A 12,731-nucleotide genomic window follows, 5' to 3' on the forward strand; every position below is an offset into this window, starting at 1 on the left:
ATATTTAGTACATTCACACTATTGTGCAATTATCACCATTACCTAGTTCTAGAATATTTTCATCAGCCAAATGGAAACATCGCACCCATTAAATTTCTGCCCTGGCAACCACTAATCTGCTTTCTAAATCTCTACAAATTTGTTTATTCGGGCTATTTTATGTCAATGAACCGTAAGGCTTGTGACATTCCTAAGGCCTTGGGGAGCATCTCGGTGCGTGGGGCAGGGACTAGGATGGTGGCCCTTGGAGAGTGGGATTTCAGCTTTCTACACAACACATCCCTCCCCTTAGATTTTTTCAATTCTTCCAACTAGCGAATTTGATAGTAAAGCGAACGTCAAGTCAGTATTAGCCTCTTGAGGGAAAACAGAAGAGATTCCTGTAAGAGGTTGAGACAATAAGCGTGGACGGTCCATAAGGAAACGAACAGAATTAATTACTGCCCTTGTCCTGTCCTGAAGCACCTAGACAGCACTCAGTTACCTGCTCAGAGAAGAAACTGGGCGACTATGGCAGGCTACCTACCAACCACCGACCTAGGAAATATTCCGGAGGTACTGATTGGCTCAGCTACTGGCAGCGCTTCAGGACGGAGAGCAGTGGCGTGCTATGGCGTTACCGTGGCAATGGGTTACGCAGTGGCGCCGTGGCGCAGTGGGTGTCGGTAGGGGGCGGGGGCTGGTGGCTGCTAGGCAACCGGAAACAGTACAGACCAGAGCTTCCAACTCCTAGACCAGGCGTTGCTCGGTCTTTGGAGACCCCTCCGCAGTGGCTGCTCTAGTCGAACCTGGTGAGTCTTATGGGACCGAGCCTTGGAGCCGGCCTCTGACTTCTGGGCCAGAAACACAGCATAGCTTTTGGAGCACAGAAGGAAAGGTTAAGGGAGACATAGAAAGTCATCGTAAAGGCATTTCACTAATTACCTATTTAACCTATCATATTCCAGGGGTGGAAAGTGAAAAATAGCAATATAGGGAGTGGTCAAATATTGACCTTTCGCTATTCAATATGGTAGCCGCCAGATATGTGTGGCTAGTCCTGCATTGAATTGTGCCCAAAATGAGGTTTTGGATATGTTAGATAAAATATAGTTGAAATTAATTTCACCTGTTTTCTTTTTTCCTAGTTACTTGAAAAATTAAAATTGCATAGAAGGCTCTCAAATTTCTATTGGCCAGCACTGAACTGGATTAAGACCTAGGTATGCCAACACCTGGTTTAAGAATTTTTGTGTTATAATACTATTTTGAAGTATACCCCCACCCACCAAATGGGATGAGAGTGTGGGCAATGATCAGGAGTGCAAGATTTCTACAAAAGGCTCACAGTTCTAGTGTTTTAGGACCTTACTACTCAAACTATATGAATCAGAATCTGAATTTTAACAAGCTCTTCATGTGATTATCCTGCACAGAAAAGCTCCAGAAACACTATTAGAATTTAGTCGTCAAAATTCTTTGTTTCTTGTTTTTTTTCTTGAGTATGTAGATTTTTATTTCTCAGATTGTAGGTATTAGGATTATCTGCTTAAAGAAAGAAAGAAAAAAAAAAAAGATTCCCAGGAGATGTTTTGCATATTCAAATCTAAAAAAAAAAAAAACATTGATCTCAAAACACTGATCTCAATGCATTTCTCTTCATCCTTTCAAATCTCGACCAGTGTGGTTCCCAGATCAGCCCTATCAGCAGCAAAACCCAAGCACTTGTTAGAAATGCAAATCCCTGGGTTCCACCCCAGGGGTTCTTGTATCCCAGACATAGTTCCTAATTTTTATTCCTCTGGTTTAAGTCCTCAGTTTATAAAGACTGGTATAACTTTGATTGGTATTCCTTGGGGGATTTCAGCAAATTAATCTCTTCCCTATCCTTAGGTCCTCCTCCACCATGTATCTCCTCCCCCAATCCTTCTGCTTGACTTTTCATTTTTCTTTTTCTTACCTGTTCTTTCTAGAAGTAAGGATGTCTTTTCAGCCCACAAATGATGAAATCGACCTGGAAGATACTGAAGATACTGTAGAAAATATTGTGCTTTCAAGACTGAATAGTATAAAAGCAAGGGGAAGAATGAGTTCTGTAAAATCTGCAGGAATTGAACCTGATACACAAACACTGACATTTAAGCACACCACAAAAGCACAGGAGAGGACAAGAAAACGACAGCAACCTATAAAACTGGAGCCTCTGGTAAGTTAAAAACCTAGTATTTTACCGCTTTCAGGCTACAGAGAAAGTTGCAAAATTGCTTTAGGGGAATGGATGTCATTTCCAGCCTTTTGACCAAGAAGGCATGAAAACCTTAAAAGTTAAGAACTTATTTATGAAGTTATACACACTATAAACATTTATTCAATGAATATTAAGTTCTAGGCACTATTTAAATTGGTGGATTCAGAAGTGAACCAAGTTTTCTAGCAGATAAATCCTATCTAGAATTATGTAGAATATAGATTCCTAACTATGTAGATTATAAGACTCTTTTTAAATATCAGTGTATTTATTTAATACTGGGGACTCCAGTAAAATTATTACATATAGTTGTGTAGTTTTTATTATTTTCAAAGTACATTTCTAGTGTCCTGAAAATTTTTCAGCATGTTTGAAAATATCATATTTTAAGAAATAAGTTATGTCCTTGAATAATTGTCAATGCATGTAAAAGGAACTGTGAAAGTATATAAAGTAAAAAATAAAAGCCCTTATCCCTTACCCTCAAATATTTATTATAACTAGTTGTTGTGTGCCCTTCAAAATGTTTTGTATGTTTTTTTAAGTATATTTGCATATATCAATGTCTATAAATATGTATAGTTTAAAAGTAAGATTATGTAATATATACTGATCTTCAAGTGTTTATTTTACTTAAATATATAAAAAGTGTTCCAATTCATGCACATGGAGATATCTTTAACAGGAGAATTGTATTTTGTTGCAAGGATGCCATAATATGGTATTCATTAACTGGTCAAGGGGAATTCATTCTTTTTGTTGTTGTTGTTTTATGTTTTGATTTTTTGCTATTTCAGATAATGTTGCATTGAATGACCTTGTTTTTGTACATAAAAAGATTCCTTGAAGTACTGTTTTGTAGGTCGCAGAATATTGCCCATTTGCCCTCCAGAAAGGTTTAAACAATTTTTCGACTAGCAGGGAGGAGAGTGCCTGTTTACCTACATCTTTATCAAAGCAGATGTTATCAGTTCTTTTATTTTTGCAAGACTGAAAGATGTTAAATGGCATCACTGTTCTTGTTACAATTTGCATCTTATTTTTTATTAATTATTTTATTAGAAGTAGATATTGAACTTAATCAAATGCCTTTATTGTATGTATGGAGATTATCATGTGATTTTCCCACAATTCACATCTAGCATTTTCTTATTTTTTTGCAAGTTTTGTTTTTCATCCTCAGTGAGACTAAGTAGTTTCCTTTACTAAAGCTGTGTACTTCTCAAATAAATTCTTAACTACTTTAGTTTACTTCATTTTATACTTTATTTTGAAAAGATTTCCCTCCGTTTATTTTCAGTACACAGAAAAGCAAATGGATTTTGTATGTTTATTTTTAACCAGAATTTCACTAATATCGTTTTAAATTCTTATATTTAGTGTTAAGCTTTCGTTTTTTCAAGATATATAAGAAACATCATTGACAATTAGATAAATTTGCCTTTTTTGTGTGTTTACACCAACAACTTTATTTTCTAGATTAGAATTCGGCAAACTATGGCCCACAGGTCAAATCCAATTCTGTAAACTTTTTTAAAATAAATAATGCTTTATTGGATCACTGCTACATCCATTTATTTGCATACCATCTAAGACTACTTTATAGAACTATGGTAGAGTTCAGTAGTTGTAACTGAGACTGTATGACTTTCAACCCTAAAATATTTACTATCTGACCCTTCAGAGAAAAACTTTATTCTAGATGCTCCATATATACATACATACATATATATATATATGTATNATATATATATATATATATATATATATATATATATATATATATTTTAGAAAAAGGAAAAAGAAGGTTTACTGCTTTGCTAGCAAAGGAGAAACACAGGGGACTCCTGTCCCAAAGGCTGTGATTCTCTAAATTAAGAATTTAATTATATAGGTGAGAGTGAAAATAATGATCTTGTTCTTGACTTAATAATGGCCTTAAGGTTTTCCTATTAAGGGTAATAGGCATGTGCTATTGATTTTTCTAAGTACTCTATAATTTTATTAAGAAATTTATTCCTATTTTATTGAAAATTTCAGATACATAAAGTTAAGAAAAATATGTAAACAAAATAATGTTGGATTTTGCCTAGTTTGCTTTAATATCTATTTTTAAAGGAATACCCTGATATATAGCTCAACTGCCTTTTATGCCTTATTCCAATCTTAATGCTGTCTCAGAAAGAGATAACCACTACTAGGATTTATATGAATCTATCCCACTGTTTGTGGTTTTGACACTTTATTTTTAATATTCAACTTCTTCCAATTTTTTCTTATGAAAACTTTCAAATATACAGGAAAGTTTAAAGAAGAACACAATGAATACTCATATACCTTCCACTTACATTCCAAGAATTGTCAGTATTTTGTCATATGCTTATGACATATTTTGTTATATATGCTGTTACTTCATTATTTGAAGTAAATTGTAAACAAAGTAACACTTAATTCTCAATACTTAGGCATGCAATCCTAAGAACAGTTTCCTGCATACTATAATTCTATATTCACACCTAAGAAAATTACTAATTCCATAGTATCATCCAAAATCTAGTCCACACTGAAATTTCTTCATTTGTTCCTGAAATATATTTAATAACTTTTCACCCCTAACAAGGATCTAATTAAGATTAAAGTATGGCATTTTGTAGTTATGTTTCTTTTTTCTCTTTATCTAGAAGAGTCTTATAACTAATTTTTTTGGAAATATTGACTGAAGAGTCCCCGCCTATCGTGTAACATCATTGCATGTTCTGGATATGTCTGATGTTTTCTTTATTGTGTCATTTGACTTTACACTTTTTTCTGTCTCTCTGAGTCTGATAAGAGTCAGCTTAAACATTTTTGGTAGTAATGCTTCATAGGTAATATTGTGAACTTTATATTTTACCAGATCAGGAAGTATATAACATCTCTACTCATGATGTTTAAACATTTGTTTAAAATTATGACTGGTGGGCTGGGATTGTGGCTCAGTGGCAGAGGGCTTGCCTCACATGTAGGAGGCACTGGGCTTGATCCTCAGCACCACGTAAAAATAAATAAATAAAATAAAGGTATTGTCCATCTACAACTAAAAAATATTTTTAAAAGTAAAAAAATAAATAAAAGATTGTGACTGGTAAGTTAATAGTTAATCTGCAGCTGATATTTTCACATCGTGCAAATGTCACATTTCCCAAAAACATTTTACAAAATAACTTTAGTCTCCGCTGATGATTCTTACCTGAATCAAATATTACACTGGAGAAGGCAAAATATGGGTTTTCTAATTCTATCATAACATTTATGATTATGAGTTATGATCTTCTAATAATAAGAACATTACCTTCTCTCTCTCTCTCCTCTGACATTAAAAAATCCATGGATTCATGGCTTTTATTTATTTAATATATTTAAATTGACTATATACTTTTGATACTCAGATTATTCCATATACTTATTAATTAGGATTCTTCTATAGAGAACAGCTGTATTTCCTATCTTAAATACTTTAAAATATCAGTATGGATTTATAACTTTTAAAAAATTTAGTATTGTACTTAATCTGTATAACTTTTCATTTTTATATTTAAAGTATCTGGGGGCATATCCTTAAATTTCTATATCTTTTGACATGTCGACAACAATTTTTGAGTATTTCCTTGCTTTCCAGCATGACAAGAGTTCAAGGTTTACCTTGTATTTTTCATGCCTTCAACAAGGAGTTAGGCACTCATTTTAGCAAGAAATGGAATTTTATAACCCAAGATGTAGTCACAATGTGTACATATTACTTTGGACATAAATGCATTTAGAACTGTAAATATACAGGACTAGAAGGTGTGTATATGTGTATGTTTGTAATTTTTTAAATCTTGAATTCACACTTACATTTTTAATTCCAATCTAAAGCCTACAAGTTTTTCCTTACCTTCTCCTTTCTGTATTTGTACTCTAATCTTCAGTCTCAGTAACCTGAGAATCTGAGTTTGAAGAATGCATACATAATTTCCCTTTTATTCTATTTTTCCTGCCATATTTTCCACTGGGTATTTGTTGGAAAAATTAGGGCTCCCCATTCTCATAGCCATTGCTTGCCCTAATGACTTCCCTCTGCTTCCTCAAGTTCACAGATTGTTATATTGAAAATTCCTTCTCACAGTAGAGTGATAGTGAACAGTGGTAGTTTGTGCTGGACACTTAGGAGACATATGATTTCATGCTGCTGAGCTTTTCTGTGATAATCTTACTCCCAGAGGTATTCATTAGTAAATTAAAGTACAAAATTAATGGAAACCAAGTAGAAAACTCTTATTTAAGCAATAAGTGAGGGATAGACAATGGTAGTAGTTGCTGTTAGGGCTGAGGCTTTTAGGAAATTAGTCTAGAAAGGAGATTAGTTTCCTACAGGGAAAGAGTGTAAAGGTAATGAAGAACACAGAAAGTTCACACTAATGTTAAAAGATTAACATGACTCTGTATTCCCCAAAGCCAGTGCTAAAAGTCTATCAAGATCATCAGCAGCCAGAATACATATATGAACAGAACCGATCGCAATTAAGAACTTGTGGAATCCTTAAACGATCACCAAGCTCAGCAGAAAGAAAATCTATCAAATCACCTACTTCATTTGCTGAGCCTCAAGATGATGTGAAAAAAAAGCAGGTATAATACTGATATTTTTAATTTTAATTTTGTTCAGTGTCACTAAAATGCTTTTAACTTATAAAACAGGAGGTAAATCATTTTTAGAATGCTGCATATGTGATTGGGAAACATTTCTCAGTTCTGCCTACTTGAGGAAAACTTGGACAGTAGAGGAGAAACATGAAAGAAATTTTCAGCATATGCATAGTGTCTTTTATCTTTTTCATGCTAAAAAACAGTGTATTGAATGTTATATAATTACTTTAATTTTTTTCATCATTTTTTTTTACCAAAAACGGAAATCTTTGAGGACTTGGGTAACTGGCACTAAAATAGACACTGAGTCAGTTCAAAAGACAATGTTTGTAGCTGGTGAGAATTGCAGAGTGGGTAAGTTGCCTTGCAAGGCCAAATGTAGCTTAGAGGAGAAATTTATTAGAGCTTGGCTTTAATTGATTATCTGCAGATAAAAAGAAAGAGAAATGGGAGAAAATGCAAAGACCATACCTATAGTAAAGATACCAATAGAGCCAAGATTTCTCTGAGCTTTTGATTGGAGGACATTTTGATATTTGATTCAGGCATTGGGCTATAGTGCTAGAAATACCAAGTTGAAATTCTGTTCTTGAGAACTTCAGAGTTTGGAAGTGGATAGGTGGACAAGTGAACACTCAAGAACAGTAGGTGTAGTAATAATTGTTGCTCATTTAAGATACAAAATGATGAACTGAATGAAAGGAATACTTCCACCAAAAACCCCTGGTGACCAGGGAAGAGTCAGTGGAGGAAAAGCCACCCTTGAGAATTGTGCTAAGCTCAGAGGAATGAGTGGAAAGTTATTGAGATTGAGAAATTAGGAGAGATAGGGGTTTGGGGAGAATCCAGGTAGACAGGAGCTCACCATGGGTTTGAGTGAGGTCAGTCCAAGAGAAAGAAAACAGAAGAAGAATTATATAGAATTCTATAGCTTCAGTTACTAGGGTTTTTGGGAGGTGAAGAGACCTATCTTAAATACAGCCAGAAAAGATTGAATGCTCATAGACTAATTAACTTGACATAAAATGGGCTCCAAGGGCTTAAGTTTGAAAAGGAAGAAAAGAATAATTGTATGGATATCGGGGTTGCAAAGGAAGTTTGAAAGGACTGTTAGGTCCTGTTAGACTATGCTTCCTGGTTGTATCATTCCAGGGAAGAATTCAATAAAGAGTTAGGGCTTACAGGAAAATGTGAAAAATAGATTCCGTGCAAAAGGAGAAGGTATTCTAAGGAGAAGGCAATTTTTCAGGTATTGACTTCTTACGATAAATTTAGAATGGAAATACACAATGAAGATTTCCTAGAAGAGGTAGGAAGGAAGGGAGGGAGAGGAGGGAAAAGAGAAGAAATGAAAAGAAAAGGGGAGAGAAGGAGAGGAGAAAGAAAAAAAGAAGAAAAGAGAGGAGAGGAGGCTTTTGGTAATTAAGGAAAACATTAGGCAAGGCATCCATCAGAGAGGCATCCTATAAGTGTTCTATATTTTTTGAATAAATGCTTCCTTTGTTCCTCATCGTAACATATGTAACTGCTAAATTGACATTTTCCCACCGTTACATAATTAGAAATAAGTCCTCAGATGAATATGTGTAGTCCTATTTCTAAAGAGTGCAGTAAAACTGTTTTAAAAGACACAATAAAGAAAATAAATGTATTTCTGTTAAAATGTTGATACTTTAATCTTACAAAAATATTAAAGTTGACTGTAGCCCTTGTTGAAACATTGAGATAAGGTGATACACATTTTCCCTGATCTGGGTATCAGTTTTGGCCTATTCTTTTGCATCAAAGAACAGTGTCATTGCTGCCATCTCTGGCCAATAAGTAAAAGAAGCATATTTTATCTTTTGAGTTGAAAGATGTGTTTCTTTTAGCTCTGTTTGCTGGGTTTCTCCTCTCAAACTACTATTCAGTCGGGTATATTTAACCAAAAATGGAGAATAACAATCCCTCTGAATATAAACTTCCTGGGAAAATTGTTCCACAGACTTTGTGGTAATAAACTTTTACAGAAATGGCATCCTCTATCAATTATGCAGCAAGCAATGAAGTAATCATATATATTTTTATGTTAGTCATTTAACAAAGCAGATCTACTATGGTTATTCTATTATCTTTAAACTAGTTACCCTTGTACTCTCAGAGATATAAGGTGATAACTTTTGGAGGTAGGGTCAAATTTCCTCAGACAAGGAAACTTTATGAAAGGAAAGAATGTGGCCAATGCCACCCCAAAGGGTTTTTGTTTTTGTTTTTTTAAGGAACAAAAGGGTGTGAGTGGTACTGAAGACACAGATAATGAACCCCAAAGAGAAGAGCAAAGCTCAAATATGTGATTGTGACAAGGATGATACTTAGCCTTGCTGTTCCAAGTGTGGACAGTGGGCCCACAAGACTCACATTGCTTATGATCAGGTTAGAGGTATAGCATCTCAGGTTCCACCCCAGTAGTACTGAATCAGAATCTGTAGTTTAACAAATTATGTGCACATTTATGTTTGAGAAGCACTGGCATACAGAGCAGGCAATTATTTATTACTAAAATAAAATCACTACAGCATGATTTCTAATACTGATTGTATCCACCCCTCACATTTAGCATGAGTAGTTTATCATGAGTTATGATAACAGATGTCCAAGATTTCACTCCCTGAAAAACATCAAGGTTGTCAGAACAGCTGAGGAAATTAAGTGGAGATGCCACAGCCAGGATTGAAGCAGAGCAACCAAGCAAGGAGAGTGGTGAGCTCTCCTGAACACCAGAGAGTTTATAGTATTTGGATGTAATAAACATGGACTTAATAGAGAGGAGAAGGGAATGGGAGCTGACACTGGTGGGGGGCTGTTTTGTGGGAATGGAGTGGGCATATGGATAGGGAGTACTGAGAAAGACAATAGTTTAAAATTTTTAAGTTTCAAAATGCTTGACTTTAAGGGTAATATTTCATATTTTTCCTTTTTACCCGACAAAAACTCATGTTTTTAATTGGCTTTGTTTAGATCCGTCGATCCTCTGAAGAGGCATTCGCTCCTTCTCCTCAAAAACAGCCTCGTACAGGTATTGGAAGAAGAGGTCTTTTTGGGAGTAGGTCATCAACTTACCCCACGTATATTTTCCAAGACCCGGAAGAAGTCATTAAAGCCAACATTCGTGATCCTTTGCAAATCATCAAAATAATACGTGAAAATGAAAATCTTGGATTTCTTTATATGATTCCTGCAGTGCCAAAGTCTTCCATTGAATACAATACATATAATCTAAAGTGAGTTCTTTTTTATGAAGTAATTTATTCAGCATTAAACATTACAGATAAGAATATAAATATTATTCATAATTGATTAGATATTAATGATAAATGTGATAAAACAATTTTAATTATCAATGATAAATAAATATTAATTACAATTCTTTTTTTCCCATTTATCTTACCTTTATCTATTTATAAAAATTAACTATTTTATGGAACACTACACTGTTGTACTTCTTATTTATTTATTTATTTATATAATACTATAACATCTATTTTAATGAGTTTTACAAACATTTTTGGTATTTTGTCACTAATGAGAATAGTAGATGACAATTTATAAACAGTATTGATACTTGATTCATTTATATGTCATTCCAGCTTCCCTTTATAGAGTAGAAATAAGGAATTTTTTAAATAAAATGAGCTTGATAACTTAGGGTATTCATAGAGATTAATAGTACATACATGCTTTGCTTCCATTGTTGCTTAACACACATTTTTTGTTGGTATAATTTGAATAGTCACATAATTGTGACTCTGATTTGCTTTAATGTTCAGCCTCATAGATGATAGTTGGTTAGAATACTTGAAAGATGATACTGGTTTTTCTGTTATTTAGTTGAGCTGATGTCAATTGTTAAAACAGTCTTCCTTGATGGTGATGATAGTTTAGTTTTGCCACCAAATTCCTTAATTTGCCTTTCCCATTCTCTGTTCTATTATTTCTCCTTACTCAGGGCTGTAGTTTTGATTAAATCAGATGAAACTGAAGACAGTTTTCCTTCTGGGTTAAAGGAAAAGAGAAGAAAATGTTCTAATCAAAATGTAAAATGGGAGATTGGTTGTAAATCTAAAATATCTTAATAAGAGTAAGAAATAATTTGTAGAAAGATCAAAGATCCTTACAAACATCCAATAAATTATTTTAAATTTACTGAGCACCCTCTCTGGAACAGGAACTCGTTGAGGTGCCAGAGATATATTAGTGAACCATTCAGATCAGAATTTTTGCCCTCAGGGAGCTTGCATCTCAACAGAGGAAGAAAATAATAAATATAATACATGAACAAATTATGTAGAAAGCTAAAGGATCATAAATACTGTAGACAAAATCAAGTAGGATAATAGTGCTAGGTGAGAGGTTGTAAATTAATTGTGATGGTCAGCAAGGGCCTTATTGAGAAACAGGTATTAAAATAAGGACTTGAAGGAGATATGAATTATGTGATGGTGCAGGGGAAGAGTACTCCAGGCAGCAGGAAAATGGATGCAAACAAGGTGGGAGCATAGCTGACATGTTCAAGGAGCAAAGAAGAGGATGATATGCTTACAATAGAGTGAAAGAGATTGGGGACGGATCACATAAGTTTTTATTTGATTTTTTTTTTTAGTTGTTGATGAATCTTTATTTATTTACATACAGTGCTGTGAATCAAACCCAGTGCCTAACACATGCTAGGCAAATGCTCTACCACTGAGCCATAATCTTACTTTAGCTTCTACTGTGAGGGAAAAAAATGGAGAACCATTGAAGGATTTTTAATAAATAAGTGTCACATTGATTTAAATTATATTTTGAAAAGGATCATTCTGGCTAATGTGGAGAAAAGGCTTTGGGAAAGCATGTGTTGAATCAGGAAAAGTAAAAATCAAAGCCTTTAATTATTCAAGTGAGAAATGGACCAGGTGGTAGTTTGTAGTCAAGTGGTGGAGATGTAGGACTGATTCTGGAATTTGAAGAGAAAACCAACAAGATGCTTTTACAGATTACATATAGGGTAGAAAACTAGAGAAGAGTCCAGAATAACCTCAGTGACCCATTTGAGCAAGATGACTAAATAGACAAGATTCATCAAGAGAAATAGCCATTTGACTTTGAACATATTAATTTTGAGATACCAAAGGGAAAAAATAAATGGGATGGTAGAAGAAGGAGATTTGGCATCAAGAGAGAAAGAAGGAAAATAGTCTTTTTAAAATTGAGAAAATTAACATAACTGAACTTAAGGCCCGTAAAGGATCTTAAAAAATAGTTTTAATGTTTAATTTGATATTTTAATTCCCATCAATAACTTACTGCTTTTTAAAATATCTCTTTTTTATTAAAATATTTATTCTAATTTGTTATATATGATGGCAGAATGCAATTCATTTCATATTACACATATAGAGCACAATTTTTCATGTCTCTGGTTGTACACAAAGTATTTTCACACCGTTCATGTCTTCATACATGTACTTAGGGTAATGATTTCTAACTCATTCCATCATTTTTCCCCATGCCCTCTCCCTTCCCCTCCACCCCCTTCGCCCTATCTAAAGTTCCTCCATTCCTCCCATGCTCCCCACCCCCCATCACCTTATGAGTCAGCGTCTTCATATCAAAGAAAACATTCGACCTTTGGTTTTTTGGAATTGGCTTACTTCACTTAGCATTATATTCTCCAACTCCATCAATTTACCTACAAATATAATGATTTTATTCTCTTTTAATGCTGAGTAATATTTGATTATATATATATACCAAAGTTTCTCTATTCATTCATCTACTGAAGGGCTATCTAGGTTGGTTCCATAACTTAGCTATT

At 34.0% G+C, this 12,731-nt stretch overlaps 1 protein-coding gene across 19 annotated transcripts in view; it reads left to right on the forward strand.

Annotated features, from left to right (window-relative positions):
• The first annotated feature begins 660 nt into the window (after positions 1-660).
• Dnah6 (dynein axonemal heavy chain 6) overlaps positions 661-12,731 on the forward strand; it is a 284,182-nt gene continuing 272,111 nt past the window's right edge. For 16 of the 19 annotated variants that reach the window (XR_007342085.1, XR_007342086.1, XR_007342087.1 and 13 more), the window contains exons 1-5: positions 672-791; positions 1,128-1,202; positions 1,953-2,185; positions 6,704-6,877; positions 9,893-10,155. Coding sequence is in view for 15 of the 19 variants with exons in the window: in XM_048787434.1 (XP_048643391.1) it covers positions 1,961-2,185; positions 6,704-6,877; positions 9,893-10,155 (662 nt within the window). In the remaining 4 variants the exon portion in view is untranslated. Of the gene's footprint in view, positions 792-1,127; positions 1,203-1,952; positions 2,186-6,703; positions 6,878-9,892; positions 10,156-12,731 lie in introns of those variants that run through there. The other 3 variants (XM_015499875.2, XM_048787443.1, XM_048787446.1) reach the window with 3 other exon arrangements.

This window comes from Marmota marmota, unplaced genomic scaffold (assembly GCF_001458135.2).
Source record: "Marmota marmota marmota unplaced genomic scaffold, marMar, whole genome shotgun sequence".
Lineage (NCBI taxonomy): Eukaryota > Metazoa > Chordata > Mammalia > Rodentia > Sciuridae > Marmota > Marmota marmota.